A 24,088-nucleotide genomic window follows, 5' to 3' on the forward strand; every position below is an offset into this window, starting at 1 on the left:
TTTTTTGCACTCATGAACTCCTGGGTAGCTTTGGCTGTATGCTTGGGGTCATTGTCCATCTGTACTATGAAGCGCCGTCCGATCAACTTTGCGGCATTTGGCTGAATCTGGGCTGAAAGTATATCCCGGTACACTTCAGAATTCATCCGGCTACTCTTGTCTGCTGTTATGTCATCAATAAACACAAGTGACCCAGTGCCATTGAAAGCCATGCATGCCCATGCCATCACGTTGCCTCCACCATGTTTTACAGAGGATGTGGTGTGCCTTGGATCATGTGCCGTTCCCTTTCTTCTCCAAACTTTTTTCTTCCCATCATTCTGGTACAGGTTGATCTTTGTCTCATCTGTCCATAGAATACTTTTCCAGAACTGAGCTGGCTTCATGAGGTGTTTTTCAGCAAATTTAACTCTGGCCTGTCTATTTGTGGAATTGATGAATGGTTTGCATCTAGATGTGAACCCTTTGTATTTACTTTCATGGAGTCTTCTCTTTACAGTTGACTTAGAGACAGATACACCTACTTCACTGAGAGTGTTCTGGACTTCAGTTGATGTTGTGAACGGGTTCTTCTTCACCAAAGAAAGTATGCGGCGATCATCCACCACTGTTGTCATCCGTGGACGCCCAGGCCTTTTTGAGTTCCCAAGCTCACCAGTCAATTCCTTTTTTCTCAGAATGTACCCGACTGTTGATTTTGCTACTCCAAGCATGTCTGCTATCTCTCTGATGGATTTTTTCTTTTTTTCAGCCTCAGGATGTTCTGCTTCACCTCAATTGAGAGTTCCTTAGACCGCATGTTGTCTGGTCACAGCAACAGCTTCCAAATGCAAAACCACACACCTGTAATCAACCCCAGACCTTTTAACTACTTCATTGATTACAGGTTAACGAGGGCAGACGCCTTCAGAGTTAATTGCAGCCCTTAGAGTCCCTTGTCCAATTACTTTTGGTCCCTTGAAAAAGAGGAGGCTATGCATTACAGAGCTATGATTCCTAAACCCTTTCTCCGATTTGGATGTGAAAACTCTCATATTGCAGCTGGGAGTGTGCACTTTCAGCCCATATTATATATATAATTGTATTTCTGAACATGTTTTTGTAAACAGCTAAAATAACAAAACTTGTGTCACTGTCCAAATATTTCTGGACCTAACTGTAAATATATAACACACACACACACACTTAAAAGCAGAACAAAGTTTACCTTGATGCGAACTTCATGATCTTTTGGTGGTGCAACTTCAATCTCCTCAATGGTAAGAGGTTTGTTGGCTCCCCAACACACTGCTGCCTTACATTTAATAATCTGTAAAGAAAACAGACCGTAATGCTGTTTATGAAAGTCCATTTTACACTAAGGGGGAAAACACAAAAAAAAAACAACCCACACACAGCAAGTGAAAACAAAGGGCTGAATCAAAGCTTTTAAACCAGAATCATAAGGAGCTTTGAAGAGTTACATAATTTTGGTGCCACTGTTGAGGATAAAGAATTGAGTATCCAAAAATACTTAATTCAGCCATTTCATAGACTCAGTTATATAGTTCAGTAGATGTGAACTAACACACATATTTGTGAATGCTTTTGTTTCTTACTAACATGTATATATGTATATTGCATATTCAGTGTATTTTCCTTAGACACAGTATATACCAGCACATGTAATTGTAAAGATGGCTGCAATTTCCTGTTTTGCACCCAAGACAGATGGACAAAGGAAATTCCTGGAGCCTGGACTGACCAATCCAAGGAGGATGTGTAGATCTCTCTACGTCATGAAGCCCTGACCTACGATACTTGATTGGACTAAAACTTTTGTTTACACACCCTTACTGCTTGGTCTAGAGTTTCTTTCAAACAATAAAAAGCGCACTTGGTTAAGAGCCAGTCATGGAGATAGATGTAACTGACTTGCTGTCTAGTTATTTAGTCTCTAAGTGCACTCATATATAACAAAAATATATCCGGCACACCACTATGTAAGAGAGGAATCTTAGAATTGGTTTGAAAAAAACATGGATTTATTGTGTATGTACAGGAAAGTCCGTCCAACGTTTCGATCCAAAAGGATCTTTCACAGGGACAATGGGACTAGTGTGAAAAAACACAAAACATACATAGAATTAAAAAACAGAAACAAAATATCATCAGTGGTACACTGGTGTGATTATATTTAGGTAAATTACAGATATTATGAAAACAGCAGATACTGCAGCGACAAGAGAAACAATATGAACATTTAAATCCATAGATTTCATAGGCACCAATTGATGAAACATGCAGATCTCCATTAAGATATAAAATAAATGACAATCTGTTGAAACATGAAAGGGTTCGTTAGAGAAGTGACCATACATGATAATAAGACACGTACCCTGAAGTATAAAAGGGTTGTCAAATCGTATCAATACAGGTAATGATGGTCATCAAAGTATACCAGAAGGATGCGTAAGCGGTCTATGAAAAAGGTAAATGAGGAAATGAGATGATGATTTGAACAAAAAAAGTCTGATTACACAAGTCAAAAAGGAGAAAGGGAACATACCTCAGTAATTCTACTTAGTGATATAGTGCTAGGGGAGTGTCCAACAAGAACGTGTTGTGGTCTTGTGTATAACAGGGAATACCACAAAGCCCAAAGAATTCCCAGAGGCCTACGAGTTTCATTACGCCCCACGTTTTTTTCTGATAACCCAGAATACTGTACAAAATACGAAAGTATTCTAAACAAGTGTTCGATGGACATTATTGTTCTCACCATAGAATAGCTCCAAAAAGAAATCACCGAATTAACACCTGGGAACACTATTCTCCTTAAGGAGACTTTGCAAGCCAGTCTGGCTGCCAGGTAAGGGGACTTATAGCTGCAATGCCCCTCTGGGAAATATTCAAATGGTCTCTCCAGTAAAGGAGACAAACTCTAGCACAGCGCCACCTATTGGAAGTAGCGATCCTAAAAGTCACAAGTGGATTTTCAACAATCCTTTGCAATATGACTCAGGATATATAAGCCAGATCAGAATCCCAATTTGCAGACACGGTGTTTCGGGGTGCTTGCCCCTCGTCAGTGCAAAGTATGGGGGTGTCTGATCTGGCTCATGAGAAAGCTATGTGGGGACCACGGGGGAACACTATTCTCCTTAAGGAGACTTTGCAAGCCAGTCTGGCTGCCAGGTAAGGGGACTTATAGCTGCAATGCCCCTCTGGGAAATATTCAAATGGTCTCTCCAGTAAAGGAGACAAACTCTAGCACAGCGCCACCTATTGGAAGTAGCGATCCTAAAAGTCACAAGTGGATTTTCAACAATCCTTTGCAATATGACTCAGGATATATAAGCCAGATCAGAATCCCAATTTGCAGACACGGTGTTTCGGGGTGCTTGCCCCTCGTCAGTGCAAAGTATGGGGGTGTCTGATCTGGCTCATGAGAAAGCTATGTGGGGACCACGGGGGAACACTATTCTCCTTAAGGAGACTTTGCAAGCCAGTCTGGCTGCCAGGTAAGGGGACTTATAGCTGCAATGCCCCTCTGGGAAATATTCAAATGGTCTCTCCAGTAAAGGAGACAAACTCTAGCACAGCGCCACCTATTGGAAGTAGCGATCCTAAAAGTCACAAGTGGATTTTCAACAATCCTTTGCAATATGACTCAGGATATATAAGCCAGATCAGAATCCCAATTTGCAGACACGGTGTTTCGGGGTGCTTGCCCCTCGTCAGTGCAAAGTATGGGGGTGTCTGATCTGGCTCATGAGAAAGCTATGTGGGGACCACGGGGGAACACTATTCTCCTTAAGGAGACTTTGCAAGCCAGTCTGGCTGCCAGGTAAGGGGACTTATAGCTGCAATGCCCCTCTGGGAAATATTCAAATGGTCTCTCCAGTAAAGGAGACAAACTCTAGCACAACTTTTAGGATCGCTACTTCCAATAGGTGGCGCTGTGCTAGAGTTTGTCTCCTTTACTGGAGAGACCATTTGAATATTTCCCAGAGGGGCATTGCAGCTATAAGTCCCCTTACCTGGCAGCCAGACTGGCTTGCAAAGTCTCCTTAAGGAGAATAGTGTTCCCCCGTGGTCCCCACATAGCTTTCTCATGAGCCAGATCAGACACCCCCATACTTTGCACTGACGAGGGGCAAGCACCCCGAAACACCGTGTCTGCAAATTGGGATTCTGATCTGGCTTATATATCCTGAGTCATATTGCAAAGGATTGTTGAAAATCCACTTGTGACTTTTAGGATCGCTACTTCCAATAGGTGGCGCTGTGCTAGAGTTTGTCTCCTTTACTGGAGAGACCATTCGAATTAACACCTAAGATTCACTCCATAGAAGATCAACTTTCCAATACCCTATCCACCACAGAATGGGATAAGCTGAAATTGAAGACAAGGGAAACAATTGCAGGATTTCAGAAAACTCTGCAAGAAAGGAAAAGACTGAAGTTTATACGAGATCAAGAAGACTACGCCAAGGATCGGGTCTACCGCTGGCGCTTTATGGACTTTAACTCTACGCGTCGTCCCAACTATAACAGATATTCAGCCTCATCCAGCTCCGATAGCGAGTCCTATTCTTCCAATTCTTCTCATTTTTTAGATACACGACAGCATCCAGGCGGAAGACAAGGAGGAGTAAGAGGAAGGCCAAACCCATCCTATCGCATACAAACGAGATCCCAGGTAGGACCAATTTAGTTTATAATATTTCCTCCCACAATCTAACACACTTAGAATCTCAAGTTTTACAGAAAGGCTTATCGTTCTGCCCTACTCCAGCCTTCAACTCATTTCAGTTAGATCAAGAGATGAGACGCTTTTTCAGGACTTTGAGACTCAAGGCCCATTTCGCAGCCCAGGATGACCTTGGTTCACGCACCAGAGAGGATGACAATTCTGGCACCCTATCCTTGCGTGACCTTAACCTAAGGCTAACTAGCACTTTCAATCCTCCCAAAACTTACCACCCGGTTGAGACTTATATTTCACTGGTCACTCATGATATCAACAAAACACTTAGAAGTATTGAGAGTGGTGAATATAAAGTTAAACATAACACGACAGTTGAGGAAAATAGGGCGATTTATGATCTCAAAAACAATAAACAAATTGTAATTAAACCTGCTGACAAAGGAGGCTCCATTGTAGTACTTGACAAGACTTACTATCTAGCCGAGATACATAGACAATTGGGAGATAGATCCACATACCTGCCCATCTCCCGGGACCCCACGCCTCAGATCCAAAATCTCATTAAGGACAAAGTCGATTACCATTTACACCTTGGCACTATTGACACTAAATTGGCAGAGTTTCTCGTAAAACCTAATCCCGTCACACCGGTCTTCTACATCCTACCAAAAATCCACAAGAATCTCCAGTCTCCCCCAGGGCGACCTATAGTGGCTTCTACAGAGTCAATTCTCTCACCCCTTGCAATTACCATTGATAAGATCCTTACGCCTCTCATACCCAGAATTCCGTCATATTTAAAAGACACTTCTGACTTCCTGACACAAGTGACACAATTGGGCACGCTTCCACCTGATTGTTTACTCGTCACTTTTGATGTAAACAGTCTGTATACGAGCATCGAGCACAGTGATGGTATTCGTGCCGTAGACTGGTTTCTCGATTTACATAAGACACTAACACCGTCACAACAGTCTTTCTGTATGGACTTGTTACACCTTGTCCTAGGTCATAATTACTTTCTGTTTGAAGATCAATTTTACCTACAACAAAGGGGTACAGCCATGGGATCAAATATGGCACCACCGTACGCCAATATCTACATGGCGCATTTCGAGGCGGTATACATTTATGACCATCCCCGGTGGGTACAGCACACTTTAATGTGGAAAAGATATATAGACGACATATTTGTCGTCTGGCATGGCAATCTGGACTCCCTGAATGAATTTTATCAGGACATTAATTCCTATAGACCAGGGCTCACGTTCACGATCCACAGTGACTCAACACAAATTAATTTCTTAGACACCATGGTTCTTTTATCTTCCAACGGCATAATCAGCACAGATCTTTTTGTGAAGCCAACAGACAGAAATAGTCTTCTGCATTTTTCAAGCTGCCATCCTTCTCACACTAAGAAAGCATTGCCATTCTCCCAATTTAAGAGAATTGAACGTATTGTCTCCGATCCCGTGCAGTGCCAAACCCGACTGCAAGAAATGGGAGACAAGTTTGCCTCCAGAGGCTACCCAAGTAAAATTGCCCACAACTATACACAGAAACCACGATCTAGACAGGACAACAACCCACGTGTCACCTGTGTCCAAACATACCATCCGTTCTCATCTCTTTTCAAAGGCATAATTTCCAAACATTGGTCCCTCCTTCAAACAGCTTACCCCTCGATTACTGAATTTTCAGCTTTACCTCTATTCTGTCACAAAAGACCTAAGAATCTGAGGGACAACCTCGTTAAAGCTGACATAGGGTCTGCACAGGCAGAATTACGGCAGACCTTTCTCGGGACTCCGAAAGTTGGAAATTTTCCATGCTTACATTGTTTTCAATGTAATAACCTTACTCGGGGCAGTATGTTTACACATCCACATACAGGTAAAACTTATCCCATCAGAGGTTTTTTCACATGCGACTCGTCCTTTGTCATTTACCTGATTAAATGTCCTTGCAGTCTCGGATATGTTGGGGAGACCACCCAACATATCCGAGACCGGATTAGTAAGCATAAGTCCACTATACGGTGTCAACAAATTTTATTACCCGTTCCACATCATTTTGTGACACATAAACATACAGTGGCCCAACTCAGATTCCAAGTCATTGAACATGTTCCTCCAATACGTAGAGGTGGTGATAGAATCAAGAAACTTAAGGAAAGGGAGCCTTTTTGGATTTACACTCTGGGTACGTTGGAACCAAAGGGCCTTAACCGGGAATACGAGGTACAGGCTTGAGTCCTGTACCCCATCAGTATATATCACGTCCTTCCAACACGCAAGCAGTCTCCTTTTGATACATCCCACATTATATTTTTCTACGAGTTTTTATGTACCTTTTTGATTTAATATATACATTTTGTCTGGTTACCCTGTCTAATTGTGGTTTTGTTTACCTTCCAGGTTCCCTTAGCCACGTGAATTCCCTCGATGCACTCCATCACGTTCCACTTCTCACCACAGTAGTCACGTACCTCACTTCCTATCTGTCAGCACTATATAGGTTTGTATTAGGAACACAACTGTTCTTGTTCTTTAATCATTCCTTTATCTATCCAACTGTTTTTATTTGTTTCTGATAGCATATATGTACCATATACGTCCCAATTTTGCTACTCTCTCCTTTACACGTAAACCACCATATACCACCACTGCACAGCTAAACCACCACATACCACCACTGCACAGCTAACAGCACATACTTACATTTTTCCCCAGACACTTTTATGTTACTCACACCACCCCCTCTTTCCCTAGTCCATATATTTTTTCCCTTTTTCCTCTCTCTTTTTCCTCTCTCTCCTTCCCCTTCTTCTTTTATACTTTTCTTACTTTTCTAACATCCACACTATTCTCACATTGTAATCCCATGCGGCCTGCCCCCTCATGTGTCCCTGCACATATCCTACGTTTTCATAATTATATGACCCATTTGATCATTATGATCTTTATATCATAAACACAAAGCATAACGTCCACATATGCCCCTGACGCTATTCGCGCATATTATCCATTCATTCCTCAAGGTAGCTGATAGCAAGCACCTAACATACTATCACAACGCCACACCTCCTTCATCTAGAGACAAACGCAGTTTCACATTCGCTCTGCGCATGCGCGGGTTACGAGACCAATGCGCATGCGCAGGCGTGCGTTCCACACACCACACTGCGTTCCACTCCGATACAGGAAGTGGACGCAGCGTCCAGCACAGACGTGTATAAAGATCCCTCAGAGGTGCACACACAGTGCTGACGCCATCACTGGAGATCCACATTCCCATCAACGCAGGTACAGCATGAATGGCACCGCATGGTGCATTCGTATCTCTCTATGCTTGTTTGCTTGCTTATTATTCACAATTATATTACCTTAGTTGCAGGCTTCCGTTCACCTAATCTCAGCCAGCAGCACTGCCATTCCTCCTCTCTGGAAGGTATACCATTACTACTTTATACTTCTTTTCCATCTGATTAGCCTATATGCACCAGTGGGATAAGTGTATAGTAATTATAGGTCTCCCCTCTTTTTTCTCCTTAATCTAGCATTCCTGCTCTGCTTGCTATAAGGGAATTTCCCTTAGACAAATTGGATCCCTCTCCTGTAGGGAACTGTTATATGTCTTTCCAACAAAAACCATTACCTACAAACCAGCCATATACCCAGTGATACGCACTTAACAGGTATATGTGAATTACCTACTCCCAACTGTTCCCATCTGTAACATTTATTGAGATACATGGTCATGTATCACATACTACCTATTATTGATTATTTGCTCTTAGTGACCGTCAGAGTGCCACTCCACGCCTAATATTAATGCCCTATCTACCAGCAAGGTTTCCCCTCCTCCGGTATGTTCACCCCCTTACCTTGATTTCTTCTGCTTCTTTTTTCCTCTCTGTCTGCTTTCTTTTGTTACTCACATTGTACATTTTATTGCCTATACAGATCACGTTATATAAAAGAATTACATTAATGTGACCCCCTCAGTGGCATGATCGGTTTCCCCATCTGACATTGTGTGACTAACATTTATTAGTTCCATTGATCCGGTAGGTTGATACATACATGCCCTATTGCACTTTTATACAAAAGACCTCTGTAAAAAAGACCTTTTTTCTTTCTTTTCTATAAATAGGATCATAATATTACCCCTCACCTCTCTTCTTTTCCGATGTATCCCCTTTAGGATTCTTCCCTGTTATACACAAGACCACAACACGTTCTTGTTGGACACTCCCCTAGCACTATATCACTAAGTAGAATTACTGAGGTATGTTCCCTTTCTCCTTTTTGACTTGTGTAATCAGACTTTTTTTGTTCAAATCATCATCTCATTTCCTCATTTACCTTTTTCATAGACCGCTTACGCATCCTTCTGGTATACTTTGATGACCATCATTACCTGTATTGATACGATTTGACAACCCTTTTATACTTCAGGGTACGTGTCTTATTATCATGTATGGTCACTTCTCTAACGATCTCTTTCATGTTTCAACAGATTGTCATTTATTTTATATCTTAATGGAGATCTACATGTTTCATCAATTGGTGCCTATGAAATCTATGGATTTAAATGTTCATATTGTTTCTCTTGTCGCTGCAGTATCTGCTGTTTTCATAATATCTGTAATTTACCTAAATATAATCACACCAGTGTACCACTGATGATATTTTGTTTCTGTTTTTTAATTCTATGTATGTTTTGTGTTTTTTCACACTAGTCCCATTGTCCCTGTGAAAGATCCTTTTGGATCGAAACGTTGCACGGACTTTCCTGTACATACACAATAAATCCATGTTTTTTTCAAACCAATTCTAAGATTCCTCTCTTACATAGTGGTGTGCCGGATATATTTTTGTTATACTGGACTTATTATTCCAGAGCACCCCCACGTTGAGTGAGCCAGGTCTATCTCTACATTATCTAAGTGCACTCATGACATTTTAATTAGAAACAGCAGCCGGGTATCGAGAGATCCTTTGAGTCTCATCATCATCGTCATTTTGAACCTTGACAGTTGGCGCCCAACGTGGGGCCACCGAGAAGGGTGAGTCAGAGCTTCCATTTTCCGGACGTCTGGGGGCTGCTCCACAAGTATCCAGGTGTTGCTCGATATCGAGGACGTGATCACCCTCCGTTTCACGGTAAGCATCATATACATTGTGTGTGCTGTTTTACCTGTGGATCGAGAGACACCTGGCGAAAGGGGGTGGTCACTAGTCCGGAGAATGGTAGTGCACCGGAGACCTAACGGTGTGACTGTCACTCGCCGGTGAGCTATAGGACCCAGTCCCCATAGGGGCTAGGCGTAGGTTTTAAAGGATCCGGCTGTCTGTATTTCTGAGCTGTAAGTAAGGTAGAAATGGGGGGCTTTTGAGTAGCTGTTGATTTGTATATAGTGTATGGTTAATCAGGCTTGTGATTACTCTGTTTGGTTCTCGGAGAGTTAATTGTCTGAGCAGACAGCTATAGAAATGGTGGAGAGAAGCCCAGCGTGCCTGCAGTCTCTTACACAAAAAGGAGGGGGGTCAGTCCCCCACTGGCTACTTGGGCAGGGACAGACTGCAACTCTACGTCCCTGCATTTCTCCACTAAGAGGAAAGCAAGAAAAAGGTGGGGGGTCACTCGCTCACGCAGCTACGTTCTTTTGCTAAGAGGGCAGCAGGGAGGAAAGTTTGTGTGTGTTAGAAAGAAGGGGGGTTGATAGAGCCCACACAGACGCAGCTGCTGTCTTTGTTCTGTGGAGGAGAAGGGGGGTCAGTGTGTGTTGGCCATTGCCCACCGGCTGCTTGAGAAAGAGCAGAGATCGAATTACATAGCTACGTCCCTGCCGTCTTGTAGCTGAGAGGAAGCAAGGGGGGGTTAGTGAATTACCCATCCCTGCTAGGAGTGAAGAGGCAGAGACAGCACAGCTCTTTGGAGTGAGGAGAAAGGAGGGGTCAGTGGGCTAATATACAGGACGCAACAGCAGCCTTTGTATAGTAAAGCAAATAGAGGAGTTGTAATGATTTGAAAGAAAGACAAGTGTTATTTTGGTTTGGATTAGAGAGAAATTAACGGGTTCATGCGTTTTTCAGTCTTTTTAAATTGTTTGTTTTTGAACAGAAGTATGAGAACTAGCGATTCCCCTGTGTTGCAGATGACACAGCCACTGTTTGTTAGATATTAAATATTAAATATTGAATATTGAATATTGGATAGATAATAAACGAGGCGGGAAGGGTTCAGTTAACTTAGAGTGGAATTAGCGTATTCCCCTGCGGTTCAGGCGCAAGTCACTGTTTGCGTAGCAGACGAGATGGGAAAGGATTTCATTTTAGTTAAGTTAAGGGTGCTGGAGTTAGCGGATTCTCCTGCGTATTAGACGCAAGTCACTGTCGGCGCATTACAAACGCGGACGAGGCGAGAAAGGACTCTGTTGGAACGGCCGGTCCAATTAGAGCACTTTGTATACACTCTGTTCAAAAGATAAATATGTTGTTTTTAGTAGGAGCTGAGAACGCTGTCGCCCTAGTTACAAAAAAAAATGGAAAAAATATAAAAGATTGCAAAAGTTGTGTAAAATCGTTGGACTACCACTAGATGGCAGGCTGCAACCCATGTATTGAAGTTCAGATTAATCTCCAGTGAGAGTATACTGGAGGACAAAGACCCTATTCACTGTGTGTTGCTGTTTGTAGAATCACTAAATGTTTTTCTCTAGCTGTGCCTCATTGTTCTTCTCTAGAAGTCATTATATCTGGTGCTAATCAAATCTCTCCTTTGTATGCTGAAATGCAAATTTACAGGCACTAAAAGTATCCCTGGTTTACTACGTAGTTCCAGCCACTCCCAGTACACCCAGGGAGTCACAACATGGATGCTACACCCGGAAGTCAGGTGCCTGAAACTTCCTGTGGCAGCCGTCTTGCTACACCCACTGATGGCAGTACACCTCATAAGCCACACCCCTCGGAATGGCTCTTTGTTCAAAGCTCTCCACCCATCCCCCAGTGGGAGGTGTTCTCTGGTATAAATGACTAAGACATTTGAATAAGTATAAATTGTATATTTGTTTACTCAGCTATCCCATACATGCAAGTCAAAGATAACTAAGTGAAATCTTTATTGAATTGATGAATAGTCAGAGATAAGAATGGAATGTGTCTTTCCCCAATAGTGATGTAAGTTTGGTTTAACCCTTAGAGTTCAGGATTTCCCATTTTTAGTTTACTGCTTATACCGGAATAGGGAATATTAGATTTCATGGGATGTGCGATTTAATTTCTGTGTTGTTTTGTATTTTAATGGCGATTTATTTGAACAATATATTTTTATTTTGTGACTATCACCTTTTCTGTTTTTGATTATTTCTAAACAATTTATATATTTTTGCAGGTTAGTCGCCCAGTCACAGCTGTCATTTAATCATGTCTCAGTTATTTCTACTATCAAAGGTTTTTCTTTTCTTTTTGGATACAGTGTTGTTTATCGTAAGGTTTTAAAATTCCCCAGCAATGTATATTGTTGTAAGATATACGTTATTTTCAGTGTTTGTTCATTTTAGGTTTTAGTATGTGGCTAATTTATTACCTGCTGTTTTATTTTTTCTTTTAGGGAATACCAGTATAAAAACGCTGAATTTTGCCATATTGGTAAATAAACAATTAAACAAGGGGGAATAAGGTATTAATTATATTCTCCAGTTTCTTCGAGGGTGCAGTAGGCATATTAGATAGGTTTTGAAGCTGACCTTTTTCCCATAGGTTATGTTTATTAGATTACTATGAGGTATATCTGTTAACTGAAATGGGAAAAATCTTGTCCTATATGTTTATTTGTTTGTTTATTTATTTAGTATTCTCAGTCATGTGAAGTATAGATGACCACTAACTGTATTATGATCAGAGATGAAGTTATAAGAATGATCTAATGTATATTTTTTAGTTTTTGTTTTTATAGATGAAACCAGATGGTGGTCGATTCTGCACTGGATATGCTGCTGTTTACACCACATGAGGTAGTCTAAATTCGACCACTCCCTCCAATCCTATTGATACAGGAGACAGTGATGCATTAATGCCTCTCTTGATGAGTAGAACAGGAGTGGGTAAGGGTCTTTAGAGGTTTATGTAGGTTGTAGATTTTTTCCTGTTGTCAAATGAATTAGGTATGCCGAAAAGAAAGTCTAGATCTGAGCTGATGGATTCGGATGGAGATCCTCGCACAGGTGCAGCTGACCAAGAAGCAGTGAACGGGCCTAGAGTTGAGAGTCTTTCACCAATACCGACCATGCCTTGGTGACATCGGTCACGTCAGTGACTTCTGTCACTCCTTGTGTTCTTAAATCCCTACAGGAACAAGCAAAACAACAAGGAATGGAGTGTGACATGCAGGGAGCCAGCTGACTGAGGAAGGTCTGTGGACAAAGGGTGGTAAGCTTTCTCTGCCATGAGAGCTCCTCTTAATGATGGCCCAGGTAACATCTGTGAAAGACAATTGTCAGTGTGTGCTTTGGTGACGCCAGGGTTCAGTACCCAGGTGGGCAGATTCACCCAGTCTCGTGAGACAAGTGCCTAGAACGAAGTGAGAAAAAACTGTAAAGAGTCCGTAGAAACACCCTGCACCTACTCTACCCATTCTTAGAGACTGCAAACTGATTATAGATGTATATCATGAGCACGTTGTATGCAAGTCTGTGCGTGTTGTGTAAATCTCTTTCCAGGTTTGGTCAGAGGCATTCCAGTGCAGAAAACGACATTATTGTTGAGAAGCACATGAAGGTGGTATGTAAAGAAAAATGTGTTTACAAAAAGTGTATATTTTATAGAAAAGTGGAAACTGGAAAATCGTGTACAAAATGTATATGTTTTGTTTTCTTTTCATAATAAACAGGTTTTTATGTAAGATGTTTTTTGGTTTAGCACAGACATGTATATTTTTATATAATTGACTGAATAGTGTGCTAAACAGGTGTATTCTCCAATTCCAGATCTTAAATCAGAGCTATTAGCATATGGTCTCCAGTCAGGAGACTGATTGATCCTAAAGGACAAGCGAGAAAGAGCCATGAGTCAACAATAGAGGAGCTGATCCAACCACAGAAACATCCATGGATCCACACCTCGCATTGTAGAAGGGTTAATCAACCAGAGCTGCACTGAGCGTTCTGCTCATACTTATCCTTTTCGGAAAACCCTGTATAGTCTTAGACCAGCATTGCCAGAACAGTTAGAAGAGAGGACTTAGAGAACCTTGAGACATGGGAAAGTCCAACTACAAAGGGTGAGGACTCGCCTAGGAGTCCTTGGTCTCAAACCGGTGAAGAAAACCCCTTTCCCCTTTCCGCCCATGTTTCAACGTTCAGTTAGGCAGGTTTTTCAACAGATCTTTCTACCTCTCTTCCTAAGGGAACACAGTACCCTTAGAATTTAGAAATGGCAGAAGTAAGTCTTTAGGGGGGACTGTTGAGGATAAAGAATTGAGTATCCAAAAATACTTCATTCAGCCATTTCATAGACTCAGTTATATAGTTCAGTAGATGTGAACTAACACACATATTTGTGAATGCTTTTGTTTCTTACTAACATGTATATATGTATACTGCATATTCAGTGTATTTTCCTTAGACACAGTATATACCAACACATGTAATTGTAAAGATGGCTGCAATTTCCTGTTTTGCACCAAAGACAGATGGACAAAGGAAATTCCTGGAGTCTGGACTGACCAATCCAAGGAGGATGTGTAGATCTCTCTACGTCATGAAGCCCTGACCTACGATACTTGATTGGACTAAAACTTTTGTTTACACCCCCTTACTGCTTGGTCTAGAGTTTCTTTCAAACAATAAAAAGCGCACTTGGTTAAGAGCCAGTCATGGAGATAGATGTAACTGACTTGCTGTCTAGTTACTTAGTCTCTAAGTGCACTCATGACATTTTAATTAGAAACAGCAGCCGGATATCGAGAGATCCTTTGAGTCTCATCATCATCGTCATTTTGAACCTTGACACCACTAAAGGCTAGGCTAACAGTCTGTGACATAGCATTCTCCCACTATTTTTGCACATCACAACAAAGTCATCGGGATGGTTTGGTGACGGCCTCCACTTGTCAAATTTATGATAAACTTTATGCTGCAAAAAAAAAAAAAAAGAATTTATATTATATATATATATCTATCTTACTATCTTACTCCAGCAGGGACTAGAGTAGGATTCGGGACTAGATGTACAGAGAGGTGCAATGTCAATAGTCCAACACTTATAAGGGTGCTCTCACATGAACATATGACTTGCACGATTATCGGATCGTATCACCTGGTGCGGCCGCACACTGACAGGAGCTGGTCAGCTGCATGTATTTCTATGCAGCTGACAGAGTGCCGGCTGTAACAAGTATGCAGTATTTCTGCTGATCAGAGCAGCACTGCTCTGAATGAGAGATCAAACTGCTGATCCTTATAGCCTCCTAGGGGGACTAGAGGACACACACACACACACACACACACACGGCTGGGAGGATTATATATCACTTGGGATAGCTGGGAGAAATGTAAGGACATTACTGGGGGTACAGACATATCAAGGAGGCACAGGCAGCAGCGTGGAGGCTACAGGGGCACAGGCTGCCGTGGAAATGCACGAGGAGCACAGGCTGCTGTGGGAAGGCGCAAGGAGCACAAGGATGCTGCAGGGGGCACAGGCTGCCGTGCAGATGTGCAGGGGAACACATAGGCCTTTGGATGCTGGAGGGGCACACAGGCATGGTAGCACAAACAAACTTGTCAGATGCTGGAGGTAGCAGCTCCTCTTCTGTGGAATGAGAGCAAGTTCAGCACTTGGGCTGCTTTCACACATCCGGTTTTAGCAGAGCCAGCCAATCCAGCTCTAAAAACCTATGCAACGGATGCGGTGCCAAAACCGCATCCTTTGCATAAGTTTTTTACATGCGGCCCGTCCAGTTTTTGCCGCTTGCGACAGGCTACTGAGCATGCGCAGTGGAAAAAAAAAAACGCATGCGGTGTTTGCCGCAGGATGACGTATCCATAGGCATGCATTGCAAATCGCGCCGCATCGGCCGGATGCAGCACGGTTTTTTTTGCAAAAAAAAACGTGCCAGGCAACGTTCCATCTGGCCGCTGCATCGGCTAAATCTGCCGCTTGCGGCAAAAAACGGATGGAACGCAAGCCCATGCGGCACAATGCGGCACTAATGTAAGTCTAGGCAAAAAAAAAAAAAAACGCAACCGGCGGCAAAAAAAAACAAAACAAAAAACAACCCGTTGCATTTTTTTCTGCAAAGCGCCGGATTGTGCCACACAGGAAAAAATGGATGTGTGAAAGCAGCCTTACTCCACCCACAAAGTATCTGGAATCTGCCCGGGGGCCGCAGAAAATGTCATCGCGGGCTGCATACAGCCCGCAGGCCGGGGGGGTTCCCCACCCCTGACTTAGATAAAAGTAAACCTATACATGTTTGATATCTATGAACTTGTTCCAACCTGCAACATCACACCGACACATCAATTTTACCATATAGTGAATAAAATACACCAAAAATAGAAAGTTGTGCAGTCACTCTGTTGCAGTTTTTCCACACTGAGTTTTTTTGCCGGTGTACGGTACACTATTTGGCAAAAAGTATGATTTAAAAGTACAACTCTTCCTGCAAAATTAAAAAAAAAAAAAAAAAAATAGTTCAATACAATTGTATTAGGTTCTGTGCTCCATACATGTGGAGATAAAAAAAAAAAATAAAACATACATCAACACAAACAAAAGTGAAAGGGCACTGGAACTATAAATAGACTTAATATCTTAATGCCCACAAAATATTTATCAAAGTTTATTGATTACCAAAAACAAGACACAATTGTATAGTGTACAGTCTCTACTACAAAGTCCCTCACCAAAATGTGCATATTAAAGTCTATAAGATATGTGTTTTTTTTGTGCTATATGTCCTGATGAAGGGAGCAGAGCTCCTGAAACGCGTAGACACAAGCTACAATAAAGGAACATTGATCATCTCTTTGTCCTCCTTCCTGATGAACAGTGCGGCATAAACCCCTTCTCTATTGTTCTCTGCTATCAACCACGGGGGCTGCAGCAGATTTCATCTCTACAACATAAGCTTTCATAGTAGTTGTGACTGTCACAACTACTTAAGGTGAGTACATTCCCTTCATTTTTCCCCGGATATATACCGGGTAAGACCCTATTGCGCTTTTTCTTTCCACAGTTTATTTCGCATATTAAAGTCTAGACACAGGGCAGACCTGCCAATAATAAACAGGACACAAAAAACATAAATAAACACATGCATCAAATACACAGAACGCAAATACAGTTATATAAGTAATAAATGCACTGAAACATTATATGAATATCCCTGGTTCTCAATAAAATACCTGTGACATAATAGTAGCTGAGACCCCTATTTCTTGTAGCAAAAGCAACCACATGTGGATTCTTGTTCACCCCCCACACATTAAATCATCAACAATGCGGGGGTTCAGCATTACACCAGAAAGGAGCTGCTTTAACCACAAACTTTAATAGATAAATAAGGTGCAGGTATACATAATTAACTAAACTAAATACCTTTTGAGGCTTGTGGAGGCTGGTGGATACATAATAGAGGTGCTCATTTGTGCTGTTGTGAGGGACACATGGCAGGGAATGTGGATATCCTGCGGCGTGTGTTCCAATGTATAACAAGAACAACCATTCCACCCACATTCAGAGACACCCCCATACTTTGCACTGACGAGGGGCAAGCACCCCGAAACACCGTGTCTGCAAATTGGGATTCTGATCTGGCTTATATATCCTGAGTCATATTGCAAAGGATTGTTGAAAATCCACTTGTGACTTTTAGGATCGCTACTTCCAATAGGTGGCGCTGTGCTAGAGTTTGTCTCTTTTACTGGAGAGACAATTTGGACCCACATTCAGAGTGTGTTCATGTGTGCTTGGTCTGGCCAGTGGCCAAGCACACATTAACAAGTATAAGAAAAGTGCATGATCCCTCAGTAAGCACAGGAGAGAGAAAAAAAACAAAACAAACCTTTAACATTTTTTATTCTTTTATTCCTCCTTTCTTTAATCCTCCCCCCTTTTATTTATTATTTAATAAACACATATGGACCCAATTATGGCCATATATGTAGAAGTGCATCTCAATAAATTAGAATATCCTCAAAAATTTAATTTATTTCATTAATTCACTACAAAAAGTGAAACACATATATTATATAGAGTCATTACACACAGAGTGATCTATTTCAAGTGTTTATTTCTGTTAATGTTGATGATTATGGCTTACAGCCAATGAAAACCCAAAAGTCATTATCTCAGAAAATTAGAATATTACACAAGACCAACTGAGAAATGATTTTAAACTCAGAAATGTTGGCGCCTACTGAAAAGTATGTACAGAAAATGCCTCAATACTTGGTCAGGGGTCCATTTGCATGAATTGCTGTGTGGCATGGAGGCGATCAGCCTGTGGCACTGCTGAGGTGTTATGGAAGCCCAGGTTGCTTTGATAGCAGCTTTCAGCTCGTCTGCATTGTTGGGTCTGGGGTGTCTCATCTTTCTCTTGACAATACTCCATAGATTCTCTCTGGGGTTTAGGTCAGGCGAGTTTGCTGGTCAATCAAGCACAGTGATGCTGTGGTTATTAAACCAGGCATTGGAACTTTTGGCAGTGTGGAAAGGTGCCAAGTCCTGCTGGAAAATTATATTTCCATCTCCAAAAAGCTTGTCGGCAGATGAAAGTATGTACTGCTTTTAAATGTCCTGGTAGACGGCTGCGCTGACTTTAATCTTGCAGATGACATGGCTCCCCAAACCATCACTGGTTGTGGAAACGTCACACTAGACCTCAAGCAGCTTGGATTGTGGCCTCTCCTCTCTTCCTCCTCAAGACTCTGGGACCTCGATTTCCAAATGAAATGCAAAATTTACTTTCATCTGAAAACAACACCTTAAACCACTGAGCAACAGTCCAGTTCTATTTTTCCTTGGCCCAGTAAGACGCTTCAGCGTCGTCTATTGGTTATGAGTGGCTTGATAAAAGGAATGCGACAATTGTAGCCCATGTCCTGGATATGTCTGTGTGTGGTGGCTCTTGAAGCACTGACTCCAGCAGTAGTCCACTCCTTGTGAATATCCACCAAAATTTTGAATTGCCATTTTTTTAACAATCCTATCAAGGCTGAAGTTATCACGGTTGCTTGTGCTCCTTTTCTTACCACACTTTTTCCTTCTACTCAACTTTCCATTAATGTGCTTGCATACAGCACTCTGTGAACAGCCAGTTTCTTTAGCAATGATCTATTGTGGCTTACCCTCCTTGTGGAGTGTGTCATTGACTGCCTTCTGGACATCTGTCAAGTCAGAAATCTTCCCCATGAGTTTGTAGCCTACTGTACCAGACTAAGGAACCCTTTTAAATGCTTAGGAAGCCTTTGCAGGTGTTTTGTGGTAATTATTCTAATTTTCTGAGATAATGACTTTTGGGTTTTCATTGGCTGTAAGCCATAATCATCAACATTAACAGAAATAAACACTTGAAATAGGTCACTTTGTGTGTATTCACTATCTATATATATAATTGCCTTATTCTGTCTGTCTGTCTGTCTGTCTTGCTCTAAAATTGTGTCCTTACAGTGAAAACCGTCGGATTGGCCGCTGGGCTCGGCCTGGCCCCACCCCCCCACGGATTGGCCGCTGGGCTTGACCTGGACCGCCCCGCATGGATCGGCCGTTTGGCCAGGCCACGCCCCGCATACGGTGCCGCTAGGCCACGCCCTCACGCTGTGCTGCTAGGCCACGCCCCCCACGTGGTGCCGCTAGGCCACGCCCCCTCACGCTGTGTCGCTAGGCTACGCCCCTCATGCGGTACCGCTAGGCCACGCCCCCTCACACTATGCCGCTAGGCCACGCCCCTCACACTATGCCGCTAGGCCACGCCTCCACACTATGCCGCTAGGCCACACCCCCACGCGGTGCCACTAGGCCATGCCCCCCTTGTGTGGTGCCGTTAGGCAACACCCCCTCACACTATGCAGCTAGGCCACGCCCCCTCACACTGGCGTGAGGCCACACCCCCTCACACTATGCAGCTAGGCCACGTCCCCTCATACTTTGCCGCTAGGCCACGCCCCCTCACACTGTGCCGCTAGGCCACGCCCCTGACACTATGCCGCTAGGCCACGCTCCCTGCCACTATTCAGCTAGGCCACGCCCCCTCATGATCCTTTTAGGCCACGCCCCTCACACTATGGTGCTAGGCCACGCCCCTCACACTATGGTGCTAGGCCACACCCCCTCACACTATGGCGCTAGGCCACACCCCTCACACTATGGCACTAGGCCACGCCCCTCACACTATGGCGCTAGGCCACGCCCCCACACTATGGTGCTAGGCCACGCCCCCTCACACTATGTTGCTGGGCCACGCCCCCTCACACTATGGCGCTAGGCCACGTCCCTCACACTATGGCGCTAGGCCAGGCCCCTCACACTGGCGCTAGGCCACGCCCCCTCACACTATGCCACTAGGCCACGCCCCCTCACACTATGACACTCGGCCGCCACACCCCCGCACTATGATGCTAGGCCACGCCCCACTATGCCGCTAGGTCACACCCCCCGCACACGTTGGGCACCTGTACACCTCCCCCCAGAACAACTCCTCCCATTATACTCCTCCCATTATACTCCTCCTATTATACTCCTCTCTGAGGGGTTTGCAGCATGGGGGATGGAGCACGATGGGGGGTGAAGCATGAGGTATGCAGCACGATGAGGGGTGCAGCATGGGGGGTGGCCATGATGGGGGGTGCCCAGAATGGGGGGATGAAACACGATGGGGGGTTCGCAGCATGGGGGATGGAGCACGATGGGGGGTGCAGCATGGGGGATGGAGCACGATGGGGGGTGCCCAGAATGGGAGGTTGAAACACGATGGGGGGTGCGCAGCATGGGGGATGGAGCACGATGGGGGGTGCCCAGAATGGGAGGTTGAAAAACGATGGGGGGTGCACAGCATGGGGGATGGAGCACGATGGGGGGTGCAGCATGGGGGGATGGAGCACGATGGGGGGTGCCCAGAATGGGGGGGATGAAACACGATGGGGGGTGCCCAGAATGGGGGGATGAAACACGATGATGGGTGCGCAGCATGGGGGATGGAGCATGATGGGAGTGTGCAGCACGGGGGATGGAGCACGATGGGGGGTGCACACCTCCCCCAAAACATACACACACCGCCACACACGCACAGCACAACACACCACACACACTGGGAACCACAAACACCCCCCTACACAGACACCCACACACACAGACAACGCCGCACACACACAACACACAAACACCGCGGCACACACAAATATACGCACATACCGCGCAACACGCACACATTGCACAAAACATACCTCCCCCAAAACACACACACACACACCCGACACCCACACGCACATAAACTGCGCAACACACACAGCACCACACACAGACAACACTGCAGACACACAGCGCTCCACAAGAACGCAACACACACAACACAACACACATACAACACCACTCTCACACACCCCCACACCCAGACAACACCCAGAACATTTACAGCCCCTACACAAACACGTGACAACTACACACAACAACATCTATATATATAACAAAAATCATACATTAACTACACAATAAATTCTAGAATACCCGATGCGTTAGAATCGGGCCACCTTCTAGTATATTATATATGTATTTCCCATTTTGTATTGAATTACTGAAATAAATTAACTTTTTGGTGATATTCTAATTTATTGAAATGCACTTGAATATAGTTGGCAGGTAATGTACAAAATAAGGAGTATATATGTATAATTTTAATGGTAAAAACACCATCTCCAGCAGTATATGAATAAGAGTGTATAGAAATATACGGTAAATATTTTGGGGCCATTAACCCCTTCATGACCGAGGACATTCTGATACATCCTAAATCATGAATGGGTGATGACCGTTTGCCGCTGCGGTAAGCCGGAGGCGATCTCTGCACATGTCTGCTGATTTAAACAGCAGACATATGCGGCTATCAGGCGCAGGTGGATCCATGATCCACCCGGGCCTGTTCACCCCTTAAATCGTGCTGTCAGCACAATTTAAATCATTACAGCAGGTAACGCACCTTTCGTCGCCGCCATCGGATGCCTTGTGACGCGATCATGGGGAGCTGATGGTTGTTATGGTAGCAACAGGTCATGTGATGACTCCTATTACTATCATGACATAGTTCTTGTTACAGCCGGCAGAGCAGCGGCTTTAAGAGGAGAGCAGCATTTCTATTGATAAGAGCTGTGCAGAAATGAATCAGCGATCAGACTGCTGATTCTTATAGTCCCCTAGGGGGACTAGTAAAATAAATAAAAAAATGTAAAAAAAAGTTTTAAAAAAATAAAAAAACCTAAAAGTTCAAATCACCCCACATTCGCCCCATTGAAAATTAAAGGATTAAAAAAAATACACATATTTGGTATCGCTGTGTTCAGAAATGTCCAATCAATCAAAATATAAAATCAATAAATCTGATAGTTAAACGGCGTAGCAGCAAAAAAATCCCAAACACCAAAATTACATTTTTGGGTCATCACAAATTTTGCACAAAATGCAATAACAGGCTATCAAAACATAGCATCTACAAAAAAATGGTACCATTAAAAACGTCAGCATGAGACACAAAAAATAAGTCATCACTGAGCCTTAATTACCAAAACATGAGAACACTACGGGTCATGGAAAATGGCACAAAAATTGTGTCACTGCTTAGATAAAAGTAAACCTTTACATGTTTGGTATCTACAAACTCATAGCAATCTGAGGCATCACACTGATACATCAGTTTTACCATTATGGTGAACACAGTGAATAAAATGCCCCCAAAACTATTGTGCATTTACGCTATTTTTTTTGCAATTTTTCCGCACTTGGAATTTTTTTTTCCGTTTTCCAGTACACTATATGGTAAAACTCATGGTCTCATTTAAAAGTACAGCTCTTCCCACAAAAAACAAGCCCTCATATGGCAAGAAGGGGAGCTTAAAACAAAGACGGAAAATCGCCCGGGGGTGAAGGGGTTAAGATCTTAAGTCTATTTATAGTTCCAGTGCCCTTTAGGTACAACCTTTTGTTTTATCTCCACTGTGTGGGTCTGGACTCATCATGTTACTAATATGAACAATGCTTTATCTTGTGTATGTCTGTACTAGCTAACACCACCAGGTGCAGATGATCATTAAAAAATACATTTTTAACTTTCTGGTTGTTTCAGGAGCGGACATATGATTGGTACAACCTGTGTGGCCGCAGAGCGACCCAAGAGATTGGGAGGCCTATTACGACCTCCAAATCAGGTAGAATTGTGCCTCTGCATGAGCTCTTGAGCTGCAAGGGGTCCATATATTGTTCTTGCACAGGGACCCTTTTCTATCTGTGTTCGCCAGTGGGTTGTTTGTTCTTTTATAGCAAATATAGCACTTTATACCACATGGTTTTGATTAATTGTATTTCATAATGACTACCAAATATTTATATATCCACCGTATTTACAGGGCTATAAGACCCACCTAACGATAAGAGGCACCCGGGTTTTGACAACAGGAAAGAGAAGAAAAATATTAATATTAAAAGGGGTAATGTGGGCGTAATGTTGGTTGGCTTCGGTTGTGCTCTTTACTTGGTGCTCTAGGGTAGAAGAGGGTGTAATGAATTAGTCTAAAGTTGTAGAAGTATGTTTGGAGGGTTGAACCAAAAATAGAGGATATTACATAATACATACTGTCCCCAACAGTGATATAAGAAGGTCCCAATACAGGGAAACTGACACTCTTCTGTTAAACCCCCCAAAAACTTCTAAAGAGTTTAAAGGTGAACTTAAAGCTCAAAGAACATCAGTGTCAGATCACACCATCTGTCATTGTTTGAGCCAAACTGGACTTCATGGTAGACGACCAAGGAGGACACCAAGGAAGACACCATTGTTGAAAAAAAAACCCATAAAAAAAGCGAGACTGGAATTTGCCAAACTACATGTTGACAAGCCACAAAGCTTCTGGGAGAATGTCATATGGACAGATGAGACAAAAATAGAACTTTTTGGCAAGGCACATTAGCTCTATGTTCACAGATGGAAAAATGAAGCATATCAAGAAAAGAACACTGTCCTTACTGTGAAACATGGAGGAGAGTCTGTTATGTTCTGGAGCTGCTTTTCGGCATCTGGCACAGGGTATCTTGAATCTGTGCAGGGTACAATGAAATCTCAAGACTACCAAGGGTTTTCGAAAGTGAAATATGCTGCCCAGTATCAGAAAGCTTG

The 24,088-nt window shown here is 43.1% G+C and overlaps 1 protein-coding gene across 1 annotated transcript in view; it reads right to left on the reverse strand.

Annotated features, from left to right (window-relative positions):
• The window catches only part of LOC142291938 (alcohol dehydrogenase 1-like), a 143,984-nt gene that overhangs the window by 50,506 nt on the left and 69,390 nt on the right, over nucleotides 1–24,088 (reverse strand). The window contains exon 2 of the mRNA XM_075336911.1: nucleotides 1,208–1,309. Within this exon, the coding sequence (XP_075193026.1) occupies nucleotides 1,208–1,309 (102 nt within the window). The remainder of the gene's footprint in view (nucleotides 1–1,207; nucleotides 1,310–24,088) is intronic.

This window comes from Anomaloglossus baeobatrachus, chromosome 1, assembly GCF_048569485.1.
Source record: "Anomaloglossus baeobatrachus isolate aAnoBae1 chromosome 1, aAnoBae1.hap1, whole genome shotgun sequence".
In the NCBI taxonomy this organism is placed as follows: domain Eukaryota; kingdom Metazoa; phylum Chordata; class Amphibia; order Anura; family Aromobatidae; genus Anomaloglossus; species Anomaloglossus baeobatrachus.